General features: G+C 38.1%; 1 protein-coding gene across 4 annotated transcripts in view; it reads left to right on the top strand.

The window, feature by feature from the left end:
• Window positions 1–19,611, top strand: part of tcf4 (transcription factor 4) — a 172,728-nt gene that overhangs the window by 117,161 nt on the left and 35,956 nt on the right. For all 4 annotated transcript variants that reach the window (XM_088434425.1, XM_088434426.1, XM_088434424.1 and 1 more), the window contains one exon: window positions 17,408–17,513. In XM_088434425.1, coding sequence (XP_088290551.1) covers window positions 17,408–17,513 — 106 coding nt within the window. The remainder of the gene's footprint in view (window positions 1–17,407; window positions 17,514–19,611) is intronic.

Raw genomic sequence — 19,611 nt, 5'->3', positions numbered from 1 at the left:
TGGGATTCGAACAGCAGCGTTTGGGTTTATGCATGTCTGTCTGTGTAGATTCATTTTTCCTACGATTGGCTCCCAACCATTTTGAGATGTACTCCACTTCTCATAAATTCAGCTGAGATATGGTTTAACTCAGGGTGACCCTATGAGGAAAAGAACATCAATGGATGAATGGCTTGATGCTCATTGGAGGCAAAGTCCATTTATTTATTTTCTAATCTACATGCTTATGTGCGCTCTGCAAATATTCTTTCAAAATATGTTCATTTGAATGGTAAAGCAGAACTACACTAAAAACATATCCATTGTTGTCATCGTCAATACACACAAAATTGATTATAGGCCCGGCCAATTATGCTCAGCAATATTCAACATTTTGATCAATTTTGACTTTGACTTTTTTTTTTTTTTTTTTTAATCTGATGTTTTGTAGTAACTCAATATTGATAATTTCAGAGTACTATTTATTCAAATAACTCAGAAAATTTTATCTGATTGTGCCGACCCTGGGAACACTCAGAATGTTTTAATATATTTTTTTTTTATTTAAACAAAGATGAGTCAAATTTTAATATATATTTGTTTTTTTATTTTGAATAATTTTATTTGCTGAACTGTACTGTAGGGTGCTATTTACTTATGTTTTTGTTTAATTAAGATGTGTCTATGACCCTGGGAGCTCCCTGAATCTTTTGTGAGTTGGGAATCGCATATCAAAGATGTATATGATGTATACATCATATACACAGCATGGTACATTATAAGATGTATATATATAAAACAAAAAAAGTTTTTCAACAAAATTCACTTTTTGAGGCCAATATCTGTCACTCTTTGACTAAAAATGAATATTGGCTCCAATCACTTATCCTTGTCTGTTAATAAACAAGATTGGTATTGGCCCTGAAAAGAAAAAAACCTGCGGTCTCTCACTAGCAGAGATGGGAAATCCAGGTCCAGAAAGTAAAACCCATGCCACAGTTTGGCTTCAGACGCTGGTGCTTCGAATGAACTGTAGTCAAAGGATCTTGTTAACCTACTTGTTAAGCGAAAGCCAAACTGTGGCAGGATTTTTACTTCCTGGAACTGATTTTCCAATCCCTAATCACAAGAAATCAGTGAAGTGTTTGTTTCTCAGAATTTGCTCTTTTTTTGATCATCTAAAATAATTATTTCTAACTGTAACTGTTAACATCACAAATATCTCCTAAATAGCCATCTTTGTGTCCTGTTTTGACCTTAATAGTGGAGCAATGAGTGAGGCAGGAGGCACAGTTTCATTCATCGCAGGTTTGACCTTTTATTCACTTCTAAACACCTTGAGAACTATGCTGAATATTAATTTACATTAGGTGGCACAGTGGTCAAGTTTGTTTGTTCTCCACACGTCAATTGAATACTGAATTTTCCCTAAGTGGGAATGCTTGTTTAGCGGTTTGTTTATATGTGCCTTGTGTTGCCGGGGTGTATCTCACCTCGCATCCGAAGTCATCTGGGATAGGCTCCAGCACGACCGAGACCCTAATGACAATAAGTGGTAAAAAAAATGGATGGATGGGTACTTTACGGAATTTAAGAGGTTTTAAGTTTAAAGCATTTGCGTGTACCTACATGTACAGTGGTACCTCGGTACTCGACCATTATCCGTTCTGAGGTGGTGGTCGAGCACCGATTTGTTCGAACACCGAAACCAATTTTCCCATAAGAAATAATGGAAAGTATGTGTGCACAAGTAAATGTGTACAAGCAGTACATGATAAAGATAAAGATAAATAAAGCATTATAAACCATTTTGTATAATTTACTTACGTTTTGGTGAGTGGTTGATGGCATACAGGAATGGGTGTGGAGAGGACGGGAGGGAGTTACTCCTTCCATGATGACGCTAGCTAACTGCGACGCGAGGTCGGACACTCGTACACCACGTTCATATTTTGCTATAATTTCCTTCTTTGGTTCAATAGTGGTCCTCATTGTTTTCCTCTTTGCCTTCCCCTTATCACTGTCTTTCTTTGGACCCATTATTAAGGGCTAGAGCAACACGAAAAAGTTTAAATCCGGGAAGAAATACTCGAACAAACGTCTTACTCCGCTGGCGGTCTGAGTTGAACTGGCGCTTACCCGCTGGCCGAGAAGGGCCGAGGAGCGCGTTCGGGTCGGCTCGGCTAGTCGAGAACCGAAAATCTGTTCGAGGTCCGATGCATTATCTACTTGAATTTTTTGGTCGAGCACCGATTTGGTCGAGTATAGAGGCGGTCGAGTACTGAGGTACCACTGTAAATGGAAACTACAACCTCAATAATAAGCATTATTTTTCCTCAGGAAGTGTCACTGAAAACTGGGCTTTCTTGCAATTTCTAATTGCAGCAGACTCAAAATCTGCCATTTGATGCTCAAGCCTATCATGTCGCGGTAGACCTCTTGCCCTTGTAAAGAATGTGACAGGTGGAAAAATGCTCTTCTTTTGGTTGCAGCTGAGGCCCATATAACAGGACACATAGGCTCATTCACTTTTCCTGTGTGGTCTTGTCTATTTCAGGCCAAATTGTATTTTCCTTTCTTGAATTTTGCTATTTATGAGGTCAAGATCCTAAAGAAGAAAAATATTCCTCCAAAGTGAGCCAGATGTCTTCTTGGCTATTTTTAAAGGAGCAGTCACACATGTGTTGAACTCTTGATATGCCATCACAAACACACAGTCTCTGCAGTGCTTCTGTGTGTATCAAGCGTAGTAATAGTAATAAAACCACCTACAGGTAGTGTTTCAGCAATATGAAATATAGTAATGCGTGTGCGTCTATATGTGTATTAGGATTTTTCCTGCTAACAGTTGCTGGCAGTCGTCAGCATGTGGCAGTGATTAAATCAGGAAATTGGTGAAACAGAAGTGGAAAAAACGGCTTTGCCACCCCCCCCCCCCCCCCACACACACACACACACACCCAAATCCTGGTGGTTGAAAGGAAAATGACCATTATTATTAATATGGAAGAGACTTGTAAAAGAGGTGTCACCTGTGGAGAAGAGTTTTTGTTCTGTTGCCCAAAAAGCATCATTCACACACAGACATACAAAAAAAAAGAAAATGTATGGACAAAAACACACACGGCACACACACACGTTCTCATGTGTGCCAGAAGACATGCAAAAACACTTCGTTACTCACCCTCACAGATGGAGAACGCATTCAGACACAGACACTTGTGCATACACAGATGTGGAGGAAAAGTTACACGCACACACACTCATGTTTATTATTTGGAAGAAAAACAGCATGATGAAGCTAGACTAAAATTTGAAATAATATATTAATAAGTTATACTGTCATATGAACTTACAATAAAGAACTAAATCATTTTTAAAGTTTGCCATGTTTGTGGGAGAGCCTGTGCAGTTTATGGAGATTTTGGCGCTCTAAAAAGCCAGTGTGATTCGTTCTTTCCTTCTGATAGGTATGGGGCTCCTCTGGCACTCACATAAACACACATGCATACAAACACATGCACACAACGCATGCTCCCAGACCGCTGGCTATTTCCTGTGTCAGGGGGGTATTATAAAGTCACATTATGCTCGCTATGAGCCTCCATATTCCCCACCTTTGTAATCATGTGTGTGTGTGGTGAGAACAGTCCTCTCAATTTCCTGAGAAATATGATGTGGAAGACCAACATATCACGCACAGACACACACACGCACACACACACACACACACACACTAGGGCGCACATGCGCACACACTCACACAAGCAGGCACACACACATGCACACAAATTGATGGGTGGATGTCTTTCAGAAACAATACCTAAAAAAACAAATTCTTGCTGGTCATCACTTCAACTGCCAGCCATTTCTGTATGTTGTAGTCTATGTGTAATGTGTTGAAATGCTTAAGCGGTCTCAGCTTATAACATAGGACATTGTGTTGACAAAGCTCATTGTGTCATCAAAGTATTGTAATTTTCACTTAAATCTGTTGTCACTAATGACATAGTCATCCATTTAGGTTTCAGTCTATTACCTGCGTGTGGTCCACTTTATGCCTAAAGTCACCTGAGATAAGCTTCCAAATCTATGACACCAAACAGAATGTAATGTATGGCAAATACATATATAGAAATATTTGATGTCTAATTTGGCTATCTAATTTGCATCAATCATTCTTAACGCTGGGAAAAAAAATCAATCATCTGGTCAGAACATCAAGTTCTTTATCCAAGGTTAGCACTAATACCTTTCCTCTTCTGTTCGTTTTCACTCACCCTCAAAATAAGTGACTGGGGGAGGTGTGCTCTGAAGTGGAAGCATTTTATTGTTCAGGACAGTTATGGGAGCAAATGGAAGTACACGTTTATAGACATGGTGACAATGGTTTTGTATTTTCTACAAATGTTGAGTTTCGGACCTGGGCGTTCACTGAGCATCTCCGCCCTCGACCACAAACATAATAAATTCACTTTAAAGTGTGCTCAGCTGCAAACAAAAATCAGCAAAAAAATAAAAAATAGTCATGCAGTCAAGATCAATACGTTCACATTCCAGAACTGAACCTATAATCACTAAAATCATGCAAATTTTCCACTACATCACAACTCCAAATAGCTTCATAAAAGTAAAACAGTTCACCATATCAAAAACTTTCAAACGAATATAAAAATTGAAACAACAAATTGCCAGCCAGCTACAAGTGTTGTCTCAGATATCAGATCTGTCTCACATATCAGATATCACACTGTCCAGGTTTTCTTTTCTATATTTGAAAAGTTCGCCTTGAAAATGAGTTTCCACTAATGTACAGTCGGGTATGCCTCCCGCCAGCCGCTCTCGGCTTCAAGCAATGAATCACGTTGGAGTCCCTCTGAGCCAATTAGAGCCCGCAAAAGTGCTGACATCCCAAGCCTGCCAACCAGGTCCTGGATATTACAAACTGGCACGTGGAAAAAAAAAAAAAAAAGAAATCTGATTGGATCAAAAATAAAAAGCTCTTGTATTGTTTTGAATGTACATGGCCTGCAAATGTGAGTCTGAAGGCCTCTTAAATGTTATGCTGGTATAGAAAAACACAGAAGCTAAAATCTGAAACAGAATAATAATAATAATAAAAATCCACCAACGACTGTACACTGTGCAGCTATGTCACACACTTTTAAATGTTGGAATTAAATATACTTGAACAATTTAAATATGGGGACACAGTTTCAAATGCAGGTCAGTGGTTTTGACGATGTTTAGGCCTTGAGAGAAGGCCTTGAAGGCCCTCACAGTTCACCACTGCTGTTTATAGTACTGTATATGAAATTCTTGGAAGAACAGATTCTGAGTAAGGGCAGAGTACTAGCACATACATCAGCATAAGTTAATATCACACTCTTCCACGTCCACAGTACATACAGAGAAGGCAGCAGAAAGCACACACTCGTTTCTAGAGCTAATGTGTGTAATTAGTGGTCATTTTAAATGGTGCAACGTCACTGGCCGTCTGAGTCTTTGATGTTGTGTCGGTTGGCAAGAAAGAACGGCATCTTGAATTCATTTATGGACCACAATATAAATGTGCACTACAACTGCTCCTACTTTTCGCTTGCTGTTTCCTCTTCTTTTTGGTACATTCAAGAAATGTGCTTAAAATAGACAAACTCTGTATTTTTCTATGTGACCCCTGAGGAGATTCTAATTTTATATACACACACAATTTTATGGAGCTGTGATTTTCTTTAGAGCAATAATCATTATGTACAACAATATTTAAAACCAGGACAGGAAATCACATCTTCATTATAAAACATTGAAGCTATTACTCTAATGCAAGAGGCAGTAATTTTTGTTTAGGTTTTTTGAAGTTTTCAAGTAAGGCAAGACCTACTGTACTATTTGCCATCATTGTATGAAATGTGTAATAGTCAGTGCTGGGAGTAATACATGACAAAGGTAATGCAATCACTGTAATGCATTACTTTTGCTGTAATATGGTGGTACAAGACATTACACACAAATAAAATAGTAATATTTTATTCTATACAAATGACAACGCATGTTACAATGCGATATAAAAAATGGCCCAAAAAACACTCTTATACTCTTTAAATTTATCATATTAATTGAAGCCTTGAGACCGTACATTTTTTCTGAAGTGTGATAAGGACTACATACATACCCTGAAAGATCCTTTATCGGGCTGCCGTTGTCTTAACAAGGACTTTGGGTTCTGCACTTCTCTTAGTTTAACAGTGAACTTGATGATGAGAGAGGAGCTGCTAAATAGGTTACTGGTGCTGGAAAATACCACTAAATAATAGATAAACAGTCTGCTGCCTCACGAGAGAGAAAGAGAGTGGGAAAGGTGAGCAGAAGCAAGTTAAGATCTTGCTTAACAAGCTTGTATTGTTTCTATTTTCAATGAAAGTAAAATCCTGGATGGTAATTTTTACAAACCCTGTATTTGCAGAAAAACAATATTTAGTAACTGAAACTGGAGCCAAAATCTAGCTCACTCAGATCACAGGTGAGTTAAAACATAATCACAGATTTTTGAGAAGGGTCAAGGTAAAAACTATGGCATGTTGGAGGAACCAGAGTACCCTGAGAAAACCCACTCAAGAACAGGGAAAACATACAAGATTGACACGGAAAGGCGAACCTCAGTACGATGAGGTGGATGTGCCAACCAGTTGTTCAACTCACTGCCCCGAAATAAATTGTGGTCAACAAATGTGTTTAAAAGAGTGTAGGATAGCGTACAGGTTGTGATTAATAATTAAAAAAAAAAAAAAAACAGACAAAAACAGAGTTGAAAGATGGATCAAAACAACAGAAATTTAAATGACTCGCTTTTGTACTATACAGAATAGCTTGGCCCACAAACAACCACTGTCTTCTTGTCTTAACTTGGTACTTTTTTTTTTTGTTGTTGTTTTTTTTTTCAACATTCATGTGGTTTTCAAAGTAAGAATTTCATTGTACAGACAAACTTGTTTCTACACTGTGCACATGACAATATAAATGTTTTGAATTTTGAATCTTAAGAGATAGAAGAACGTTGTCCTCAAATAGTGGCTCCCTCATGGGGGCGGGGAGCGATGCCGGGGGGTGAGGATGACTCCAGGGAAAAGGCTTTGTTTTTGTCATGTTAGAATTCTAGTAGTAAAATAATGATTTAAATCTTTTTTTTCTATGTACTTTGATGCATTTGTTTTTTTTTTTTTCAGTTTTAAACTAACCTGTAACCTATATAAATTTGTGAAAAATTTGCTAACAGTTGTTGAAAGTTGATTTATATTGCTTATTTCTTTTGTCAATGCTAAAAAGGATACCGATTTTGGTTTACTTATACAATTTTTTCCCAACTCTAATAATCTTAGAGTTGAGGCGGGTTCTGTTTTCTAGAGGGGCTTTTCAAAAAGTATTCGAGAAGCACTGGCATACAATAATGTATACAGTTTCATTATGATGAACTGAAACTTTTTTTTTGTCCCGTGTAGTGAAACATGAATTTCGAGCTAAATTTAACCCACAAATACACACCATTTTACACCGTATGACGTCGTCAGCTTTCCTCGGCTCACTCTCACTTGTGTGTCACACCTTTCTCCTTTGCTCTCGCTCTGTTGCCCCCCTACTGTTTTCTGTCTAACTCGCCCCCCTTCAGTCACAGGTGCCGAATGCCTAGAAACACACACACACACACACACACACACACACACGCTGAGTCCACTTATCTTCACATAGGGGGCTCTAATCAATCCACAGGAAGCTGAAGCTCCACGAGGAGGGAGGAAGAGGGGGATAGAAAGAGTGTGTGCGTGCGCGCAAGTGTGTGTTTGTGAGATGGCTATGCATGTTTTCAATTACTCACGCGTATTTTTTGCAGATGTTTGAATGTACGAGTGTGTTTTTCGTCTTTACCCCTCAATGTATTTGATTGCTTCCTGTCCTGTTTAATTACCTATCACCTAATGTTTTACTCATACAGTATCTCTTTTTTCAACTTTTGAAGCCTTTATGAATTACTTTGATTTACCTCTGCCTTTCTACTTTGTGTTTTTTATTTGTTGCTTGTTCTTTCCAAAATCCTCCTCGTTCTGGATTTCTTCATACGGACTCAATTAGGCAGCCATGCTCAAACTGAATATGTGTGTATGTACATCTGTTTCACATTAGCCCAATTGCAGGTTGGTAGAATAAAGGGCTCGGCTCGGTGGGATTTCCTTCCGCTTTCTCACAAACACGTGCACATATGCGCAGTGGCGCACACACACTTTTTTCCTTCCATGTGTTTTGAATCAGGGACATAATTAACCTTCAGAGGGCTCTGAGACCATGGCTCAGATCTCCTCTATAAAAATACATCTAAAAAACAGAAAGCCCCCAAAAATATGTTTGATCTGTCTGCGGCACGTTTGAGTCACTTAACCACGTCTGCCTCAGGTCTGGTTCTGAGTGCAGAATTATGGCGGTACGGAGATGAATGAGGCAGGTAGCTTCGTCAGGCTGTGTCCTCAGGTACTTGAGCCAACAGAAAAAAAAAGAATAGCAATGGTACATTAAACTAATGCACTTTTGTTGAGATGGAGCCAACGTTTGTATCCCTGTGGTGCTGAAATGTTTGAAGGGGATGAAAGAGAACGCAGCAATTTAGGAATGAGAGGCAGAGGATGGGCAAAACGATGCAGAGAGGGAAACAAAGAGGGGAAAAAAAATGGATCTGCGCAGGTGCTGTGTGTGTGTGTGTGTGTGTATTGTTTTCTGTTTGTGAATGTGCATGCCTATGTGTATGTGTGCGTGTGTATCTGTCAAGAGGTTTCGTGACTGCTCCTTTGAGTGTTCACATTCCAGCACATCTGCTTTGGATGAAGCGTGATAAACTATGTGTGCGTATGTGTGTGTTTGTCAGCGAGTGAGGTGGTTACGAAGGAACATCTCTAATTTACATGTAGTGTACTGGCTGTGGTAATGGATGCTCAGCTAATTTTTTTCTTTAATATGATTATTTCATATATTTATGACAAAACGTTTTTGAGATTCAAAGAGGACAAAACAATTGAATCCAGAAAGGGATCTGTCTGGTTTTAAGTAAAACATGACAAATGGGAACATTGAATTTAGTGCAAACACACACTTTGCCCTATTTTCTGTTTTTAAATTAGTTTATAAGGACTTGAAACAGAATTCATGCAAATTCACTTGATAAATTGATAAACAATGCTGCATTCCTGAACACTTGAAATATATCCAAACGAAATAACACACGAGCAGCTCGGTGGCGCAGAACTTAGCGCGTCCGCCTCGCTGTTCAGGGACCTGAGTTCAAATCCACCTCACTCAAGCCTTCCTGTGTGGAGTTTGCATGTTCTCCCCAAGCCTGCGTAGGTTCTCTCCGGGGACTCCGGCTTCCTCCCACACTCCAAAAACATGCACTGAATTGTCCTTAGGTGTGACTGGGCATGCGAATGGTTGTTTGTCTCCGTGTGCCCTGCAATTGGCTGGCAACTAGTACAGCCCCCCCCCCCCCCCCCCCCCCCCCCCCCCCCCACTGCCTAAAGTCAGCTGGGATTGGCAACAGCAAGCCTGTGACTCTTTCGAGGATAACCGGCTATAGAAAATGGATGGATGGATTTATTCTCTTAGGTGGAAAGATGGGGAGTGATGCTCTCATCATTGTATACAAAACATTAAAGTTAGTCTGTTTGTTTTCTGTTCGATGTTATGCTAAAGTGTCACATTATTGGTGTTTTCATTTTCCACTTTGTCCATTTATGTAATTCTTTTGTGAAATGAGATTCAAGACTCCGTGTCATTTGGTGGCAACTTCAATGGAACATGCTGGCTAGCTCGTCAAATTTAAAAAAAGTCCATGGCAATACTGTGCATCGTCTATTAATCATTTATTTTCAATACATTGGATTACAATTTGAACTTTTTTTGACATTTTATGCAGTAACTGATCAAGTAATTTGGTAAAAGGTAAAATAAATAGAGTCTGTCAAAATAAGAGTCAGTATTTCACTATTTTTTTCTCAACACAATAAAATATCTCTAATTTTAAAGACAAGCTTACTGAGGACTTGAGACATGTATCGTCTTAACGTTTTGCTGAATACTAACCTGGAGGTGTTCCAAGTGGGAACACCAGTTCCGAATGCAGCAGTAGTCCAGTTTAACAGAAAATGATGAAGACATTTTTGTTTGATTTCCAACGAAATCTGCAACATATTACAGGAATAGAGTACACATGACACGCCTTCCTTAGAGAAATTGTTCCAATCTTGGAAAAGACATATTTTGAATTGCTTTGAAATCCACACAAACAATGATCCAGACATTTAGAAACATTGAGAACTCTTGTTTTAGTCAAAGTAAAGCAAAAGAAAAAGATGCATGAAATGGCTGAAGTAGCAAGCCAACACATATGGAAAAAGTAGTATATGGTTGAGATTGATTTATTATTTTCTTTGCTCAATGGCATCCCTTTGGAATAAATTGCATAGCCATTGCTGTCAACAAAATCATGTACAATGTGTCACCAGTCATTATACTGTGGTATTGCTGTCTGTATAGTATATCATGTACAAATACACTAAGCTGTAAATTGTATGTTTTTCGCAGTTCACATTATGGCTGTGAAATAAATTAAAATCAGCTCTGTCAATATAACTTTGCATAATGGAAGGAATACATAGTTTTCTCATTCTCATTGATGTCCGATGATTAATGGTAAAGGACTGACCAAATATTTTATATTTTACGATAATATGTTCTAATAAAACCTCATAAGTGTAACAGTACAGTATTATGATTATTTGTGATTATAGAATATGAATTAAGCAAATTGAAGCCACACATTTTTTTCCATCTCACACGGCAGCCATTTTGCAATTTTCTGTTGATTGAAAATCACATCGCAGTTGCTCAGGACTTGACCACTCATGCTTGTGTTCAGCTTGCAAAAATCACATGACCAAACTCAACCGTGGTCGCAACTGTGATGTCATTTTTAGCTAATAGCAGGTAGCAAAATGGCTGCCCCCGAGACGGATTAAAAAAAAAAAAATCTGGATTTTGCTTCTTTTCATGTGACACAAACACAATTTTAGTCAGAATACCACGTTAAGGCTACTGGGGACACATAAAAGATTTTCTATTGTTTGACTTGTTGAGTACAGTGCAGTAAATCCAAAAGTACTCCAACAAATTATATTGTCAAAATGCAAACTTAAAAGCCACTGTACTGAACCTTTTGGCATCTCATGGAACTGTTCCATTTTTACCTGTGATTCAGATTAGTGAGCACACAGCTGGTTTCTCCTTGTGTGCAGGGTATGTGCGTGTGTGTGTGTGCGTGTGTGTCTGAGGCCCATGAGGAATCAGTTTTCAGTGGAATGTGTCTTTATTTTCTCCCGCCGTTGCCTGGGGCGATGCTTTGATGCGATCTGTGATGTTCTGTGAACACAGGTTTCTCTGGGTTTTATTAGGCTTTGTTACATTGGGCTGTCATGAGTGCAACAAGTTGAACTAACATGAGGCCATTCATTGGTCCTTTTGCTTCTTTTCTTGGTAAGGGACGCACAATATCTGTTTCTTTTTCCAACCGATAATTTTCTAGCTTCATACCGATACCAATAGCTATTTTTCTTTATACAAACTATATCTAAATATATTTCAATCCCATCCCTCTTCCAATTATACTCGGGGTTCAGGGGACTCTATATACAATACAGCTAGTCACAATGTACAGTCATGTTTTTCGCTACTTTCTGACATTTTACCACTTCAGACGGTGAGAAAATGTGCAATCTAAAAAGCTCCGATGCATAACAGTACTTATTGTGTTGGTATACTTGGTTGCATTTTGCTATAGTATGTTTGTTACAGTTATTATTCAAAGAATAAATCACTCACAGAATTAATTTAACAGTACATGCATGAAGGCGGGACCACAAACATTTTACAGTAACCTACCTTCATCCTACCACCTGGGAGCAATGTTTCCCCATGTTTGCATGACAAAAGCCTCTGCTTTTCTCACCCTAATATATTATTACCACTCTGAAATGGCGTTGAGTTTCCTACCTGATTCCTTATATTTATAGTGCTAGATGTCAATTTTGAAAAATCCAATTGGCAAAACACTGGAAACAATTCGGTTTGAAATGACGGAAAATTACATGTTGACTGCTAATTGATTAAAATTTGCTTAAAAGTACGTAATGTGTGTGGTTCTAAGTGGGCTTCATTTTTTTCATTGGTTTCCACTCAGCAAGTAAGTTAACTGTGTTGCCCTGTGTGCCAAGTGTTTGCCATGGGTGAATTTGTTTAAATTATTATTTACTTTATTTATCATTTTAGTTTATTATTATTATTTGTAAGTACCACACGATGAAGCCTTGTTTATATACTGCTTGTTAAAAATGGGCAATAAATTGACATATTTGACCAAACATGAATGAATAATTGTGAATAATAGTCGTGATTTCAATATTGACCACAAAAATCGTGATTATTATTTTGGACATAATCCTGCAGCCCTACCCTACCTGCATTTCACTGAGCTGTAGGCATTTGTATTCCAACAAGTCCAGTAGGACCCAGTGGAATGCCATAGCATTTGCTATCCATCCATTTTCTGAACCACTTTAGCTATTAGCTTAGCAAAGCTCCTCTACTTGCTTGTTTTTAGCAAAGGGAATCTTCAGCTGGTTGCATGTGTACGACCTGTTCCTTGTGAAATTTGGTCACAGCCTGGAGTCCTGCTTAAAAGTAACCGCTCTTGGAACACTAAAGTGTGTTTACAAAGTTGCACAAGGCCGCCACATTACCTTCTACGTCGGCAGGGGCTTGGATTCTTAAAATGACAGTAAGAAGGCCACCATAAGTGTGTTTGAGGCAGGTTTCAATATCAGCCCACTTTGCTGATACCAATCCAATACAATTGATGTAATTGTCGTGCATCCAGAATTTTTGACATCACTGTCAAAATAACAAAAACAAGGGTTCAGTGTTATTGTGGTGCACTCATACTGCTTATTTTTACGTCACAGTTATTTTGCCTAATGTTTACCATTCATCATATAATGTACTTTACGGTGGGGGGGTTCCCAGGTTGTTGTTGATACATGTGAAAAACAATAACAGAGTGCAAAAAGCACTTGTCTCTGTCCAAATTAGTATTGTGTACATCACACCAGATGCTGATGTTGATGTTTTTAAGTGACCTCATCGGGGTTCTGTGTGATATCGGCTAGAATTATATGAATTAATTAATTAACGTTGCATTATTATTCAACATTAACAACAGTTGTAACTTTTTCTTACTGTAACTTTATGTAAAAGTGTCAGGCCTAGTTTCAATGTGCTTTTTGTCCTTTATTTTGCTGAATAGAACACACCTGGTTGTTGCAATTTTGTCGATTCAGTTCGAGGTGATTTAGTTATATTTGATTTAAATGTGGACAGATTTTCTGTAGCAAAACTGTGACCCCCCAAAAATAGGTTATCTATCAAGGCAAATTTTACAAAGAATATTATGTTCAAACAGATAAAATAGATTGTCTCACTTTGAACAAGTTCAACAAACTAGAATTTTTTCACAAGGTTTGCAATTTATATATCTCATTCTAAAATAATGTCTTTGAGTACTGTATGTATCCCAAATTTGACTAAATGTCTGCATATAATGGGAAAGGCCTGGTGATATATTATCTACTTGTACATTTCTATCATTGTTGTTTTGACTGGTTTCCATTGAGGTTTGTTTTTTTTTTTCTGACATCTTAACTTTACCAGTTGTAAACGAAGTGACAACACTATTAAGAGCTTTCTGATTGGCTTCGGATCCGCTTACTGTGGGAATTCGGAAACTGCTTGTGTGTGTGTGTGTGCGACTGTGTTGCTGGGTTCCTTTGCATTCTTTATACTTGAACACATTCTGCACCTGTTCCTGTGTGTCAGTCTCACACACACAAATCATATCCTTTCGTCACCATTTGAAACAACATATTCAATGGGAAAATATGTCTCTGGGACATAAATTCAAGTACGTTACAGTAAACGCAGGAAAAACATGTCCCCGTGTGTGTGTATCTTCCAATGGCGTTTGCGTCAATAAATGTGGTTTTATGATCAGAGTGTTCAGTTCTCTCAGGAGAAGAGAAGGAAGGGGTTTGAGAGGATTCAAGTTCAGCTCTAATCTCAACTACAGACAGTGTGTGTGTGTGTGTGTGTGTGTGTGTGTGTGTGTGTGTGCGAGTGTGCGCATGCCTGTGTTTGTGTGGCTGATTTTTGGAAGCCAAAACAATTCCGTCGAAGATCCCCCAGGCCTCTTTGTCCAGCTCTTTTTTAGGTTGTGTTTTTTATTTTATTTTTTATTTTTTTGTGGCTCTAAATATGCCTTCACATCTCTAGTTCACTTTCTCGACCAAATCAATTAAAACAATGCACCTGCCACCCCCCCGGTTCGATGTGTGTTCGCACAGTAAAACTTTAAAGCATAACATATGACACTGAAGCAAACATGTTGGCATTGCAGTTGTTTCATATTAGTCATGAGAATGTAAAATGAAAGAACGTTTGCTGTAGGGACTAGCAAGGGACGATTTGCTGAAGGAAGGGATCAACAAATGATAAAGCAGATAAACACAGATACATACAAAAGTGAGTTTGAAAAATACTGACTAATTACTAACGAGCAAAGAGTAAATCACATATCCTGCACTTAAGGATCTTCAAGCTCATTATCTTCATTCACCCAATGAAAGAGGACACACTATCTATCATATGTTGAGCAAATACTGCAGTAATAAAGTATAAATGCATGAAGTGAAAATGTGGCCTTTCAGTCAAAAGTTTGATTAATTTAGGTATTAAATTTATTTAAAAAAAAAACCCACAGTATTAGAGACAATATTATTTATACATTGGGGTCTCTGCTTAGCTGATCGTGTTGTGGCTAATACTACCGTGTACTACCGTGCACAAATACATATATAATGTATGTGTATGTATAAAGGCTGACAGGTTTAATAATTCATCTCAGTAAAATGGTTTTAGGGAGTGGTCAAAATTCGGCTTGTGATTACACAGTAAATTTGATAAATGTGATAAATCTACATCTTAGATTGTCTTATTGTTTTTAAATTTCAAGCTGTTTTGTAGGCTGTGGTCACACTTTAAAAGTTTATTCAGAGGCTGATTTTTTTCAAGCATGATATAAAAGCAATGTTTTGACATTCCTCGTTTCCCCTTGCATGCTGGCAGCACCTCAAAGTGTCAAGGCCAAGCTTGACCCATGATTAAAGCTTGTTATATTGAGTGTCAGGGTCATACTAATCCTGACTTTGTTCCTTTGCTTCCATCAGAGGGGCTTATGTTTCAAATTTCATCTCAAGAGGCTTCTGACGCAACACCACGTAATGAAATCACATATTAATAACTCAAAGGAGCCATTTGTTTCATCCTTTCACACACCTGTGCACGTCTGGCTGTTGCATGCCTCCAATTGGATCGTTTATCCTTTAGACGCTGTGCACACAGCTAATAAAAAAATGAGACCAGTTCTCCCTCGCAGCCATAAAAGCAGGGCGTTTCAGCTTGAATAATAAGCCTGATTCTCAATCGGGAAAGATGCTGGCAGGGTTTATTTTGAAACAATTTCTGTTTTGAAACTCATTCTCCGGAAGGCAGTATCCCAAAGCTTTTTTTTCTTTTTTTCCTGTCTATGTTTCATTGTTGCATCTGTTGCCCATTTGTATGGTCTTCACATGCAAATACTCAAAAGTAACAAAAAAAATGCGGGGGTTAGCTTTAGAGCAACTTATTCAATGGGAGTTGGTGAGAGGACTGCAAGGAGAGTTTCCAACAGTTGTTCCGGCGCTTGCGTCATCCGGCACGAGCTTGTGTCATGGCTGAGTGTTTGCACGCTACATACACACACGCATTTCCAAACACGCACAAGCAGAGGAATGTAGTAGGGAGCCCCCTTTGTCTTCTCATGTGGCCGCTGTGTTCGTGGGGGAGAACGTCACCTGTTTTGAGTGATAACAGGCCTCTATTTCTGCACGGAGTTTCACATTTGACTGCATTTTTTGGTGTAAGGCTGCTATGTGGCTGCTCCCCTACTGAGAAGAAAATCAGCGCTTTGTTCCTCATTTGCACATCAAACCAGGTCTTGAGTGAAGGACAGAAAATGTGTTGTGAGTGCGTTGTTAAACACCGTTTTAGTCACAAGTAATGGGTGGGTCAGGTAGGTCAAATGAATGGTTATTCTCACTAAAATTTTGAAGCAAAGTATAAGTAAAGCACTATTCTGTGATGAACAAAGCCACTGTGAGACAATCTCCACAGATGTGAACATATTTATCACCTATGCAGTGTTCAAGAAGAATGAAGCATTCGTCAATGTATATTTTCTCAAAAACACACTACATTGTATGTGTGTGTGTGTGTGTGTGTGTGTGTGTGTGTGTGTGTCAGTAAAAATTGAGATATTGATATAGTGTAATTTTACACTTAGTAATTGCCTTTAAATTGGTATATAGTGCATGAAGGTAGCTCCGAATTGATGGATACAGCAATTTGAATGTTGAAATCCCTAGTTTTGAGAAAAACGCATTTAAAGTTTTGTCACATCTATGGTTCAATGGCGCGCATCATCTACTAATCCCTTATTTCCATACACTTCAATTACAATTTGAACCTGGGAAATGAAAGTTGAGACCTTAAACAGGGTGCTTTTGTAAAGGCCACAAAATGAGTATCTCTGTCATAAGCTTGATTTGTTTAAAAAAAAATAAAAATATCACAAATTCTGTCAAAATTAATTAAAAAAATGTCAATTTTCCTTTAATCGTTCAGATCTACGCCACTCGTCCAAATTTCTTAGTTTCTTCCTCCAACTGTTTTTGTTTACTTTGGTTTAGTTTTACACTAAACTGCAGTCAAGTGTCATTTGTTTACACCACCATGGTTCCCAGAATGCCTGCCTCCACTGCTGAAAATAAATCTCAGAGGAAACCTTTACATTCAGTAGGAATTCACTTAGAAATTGTGAAATGATATTTCTTACTTGCTGTGTGAATGGACATCTGTCAGTGTGCGACAGGTGACGGCCTAGCAACAATTCCAGGTTGTAATTCACCTTTCACCCAGAAGTCAGTTGGCATTAAGCTTCACTCTGTAACACCGAACAAGATAAGTGGTGTGGAAAATTGATGGATGGCTGGATTGATGGACTGCAGATTAAGGCTGGAGTATATTTTTGGTACAAGAGACACAGGCCCCAGGAAAATGTGTAACATTAAGCCCCCCTTGAGGAAGTGTATTTATGGGCTTGTCAACCAAGTGTCATCACCCAGTAGAAAGAAAATACTGTCGGTCTGACAGTTATTATTTCTGAAATGTTTGTGTGTTGTTGTTGCAGGTATATGCTCCATCTGCCAGCACAGCCGACTACAACAGGGATTCACCGGGCTATCCCAACTCCAAACCAACGAGTGCTGGCTTCCCAAGCTCATTCTTTATGCCAGGTATACTCACCATATGAAAAAAAAATATATTGTTGTTGATGATAGCATATATTAAGTGCACATAAAATATGAACTCACCATAAGTGAAGTTGTCAGCTCGTCACCTGTCTCTTGACTGGGCCTTTTCCCCTTCCCAAAGATATCTGTTTATTACTCATTCAACTTATTTGTGAGTGAAATTTTGGCGCTCAAGTGACCAAAATGAATCCAAGAGAATACTGCCAGTTTTTAAAATAAAAGCTTTTCTTGTTTTTCTTTCTTTTTTCTTTTTTTAAATAAATACATACAAAATAATACATACAAAACGGAACTAGTTATATTCTTTCCCCAGTGTGTCAGAACACAAATTGACAGATAGGTAACAGTCTTCAAGAGAAATGAAGAGGCTGGAGTAAATTTGAGCTGTTTACTGTTGTCTTCAATCTCTGAAGGTTATATTTTGTAAAACTGAAATGATACAAAGATATATAGTACAATTATAACACACCATTATTCAAGATACACACAGATAAACTAATCCAAAGATAAATTTATCCAATATGAAATACACTAACAAACACGAAGGTAAAGAAAATAAAATGTAAAAAACGGAAAAAGGAAAAACATCTCACCAGGGATGCTTTTGAGGTCACAAACAGCTAGTGGAAGTTACGAGAGCTGTCAATTGGATGTAAACTAATTAATGTGTTGTTCAGTTGATGGCGTCACTGCCCTGTGAGCCGAAAATGTCATGTGATGAAATCAGCCTATGTAACACAGCTCAGAATTAACTGAAATTTTATCAAATGCTCAAAAACACATGAAGAGGCTGGTAAACCACCACAAAGACTAGCCAGGAATTACTCAAAAACACCTGAAGAGGGAGGCAAAACAACACAAATGCTTGCCAGCTGTAATAGGCCATTACAATTCATTATTTCAGGTGTGGCCCAGTACCAGTTAATCCACAGACCAGTACCAGGCAGTGCACCTCTACTCAATTGCGCACTGTGCTCGCTATCTCAGCGCACAGGAAATGTACACAGCGCATTAAAAAAAATGTACACTACAAATATACACACTATATATATTAGCATTTTTTATTTTCCATATTAGCCTTATAACACAAAATGTGTGTACTTGGCACATGTGGTTGTCTGAGTGTGAAGAAAAATGTGTCAATAATGCAAGAAAATGGTAAAGATATAGGAGCATTCCTAACCAAAGTGTGCATGATGTCGTAAAATCATTCTCACGCGGACCATGTGTTCCGCCGAAGACGCCCACTCTTATATGCAGCTTCTTTTCAGTGATATAATTACATTTATTTACAGTAACAAAATGTGGTAAAAGTCTGTACACCCAGTCAGGGACATATTTTCATGTTTTTATTAAGAGTCCAGACTTTCAATCCCAGATATTTAAGTATGGATTTAATACTGAATACTGATTCAATGTCCAGATTCTTAAAAAACGTGAACTTATGTCTCTGGCATTGAATGAAATAATTATAAATTCTGGTGAGTTGTGGCTTGTTTATTAACATAGTGACATGTGCACTACACGCTAACTGTTATGTCTGTAGCACTTATTACTTAGAATATTTAAAGAAAAAAAATCATTTTCAAACAAGTTGAAAATGATCAAAAATAGGTGTGATGTGTGGTTCAAAGCTCGCTCAGGGAGTTTGTGTGAATGCTCAGATGCATTAAAAATTAGAAGGAACTTTGGTAGGGTTCCAGAAATCAGACACTTTGACAAATTAATTTGAATTAATAAATTGAATGAGTGTCAAAAGTTTTAACATATCAGTATCAGCTCAATTTTCTTTGGCTGTATGTAGTGAAAAGAGTATTTCTTATCAATGAACAAACAAAACATGGCTAATACCAGATCATGCCTTCTGTAGAACCTTTAAATGTCAATTGTGTTATTCCTGCTTACGAATTCAAGGGCAAGAAAGGTGAAGGTTTTGGGAGGGGATTATTGTACCATGGATACATAATCTGCTGAGCCAGTGGTTTTCTTTCACAGAGCTGTGACATATAATTGAAGACAATTGATTTTTTTGTATGTTGACTACATATTCCAAAATCGTACAAGATAATCATATCCATGT

The sequence above is a fragment of the Hippichthys cyanospilos genome, chromosome 15 (genome assembly GCF_059441005.1).
Source record: "Hippichthys cyanospilos isolate Australia breed blue-spotted pipefish chromosome 15, RoL_Hcya_1.0, whole genome shotgun sequence".
NCBI lineage: Eukaryota > Metazoa > Chordata > Actinopteri > Syngnathiformes > Syngnathidae > Hippichthys > Hippichthys cyanospilos.
Note: the sequence above shows the minus strand (reverse complement) of the source record. Positions and strands in the feature narration are given on the sequence as shown.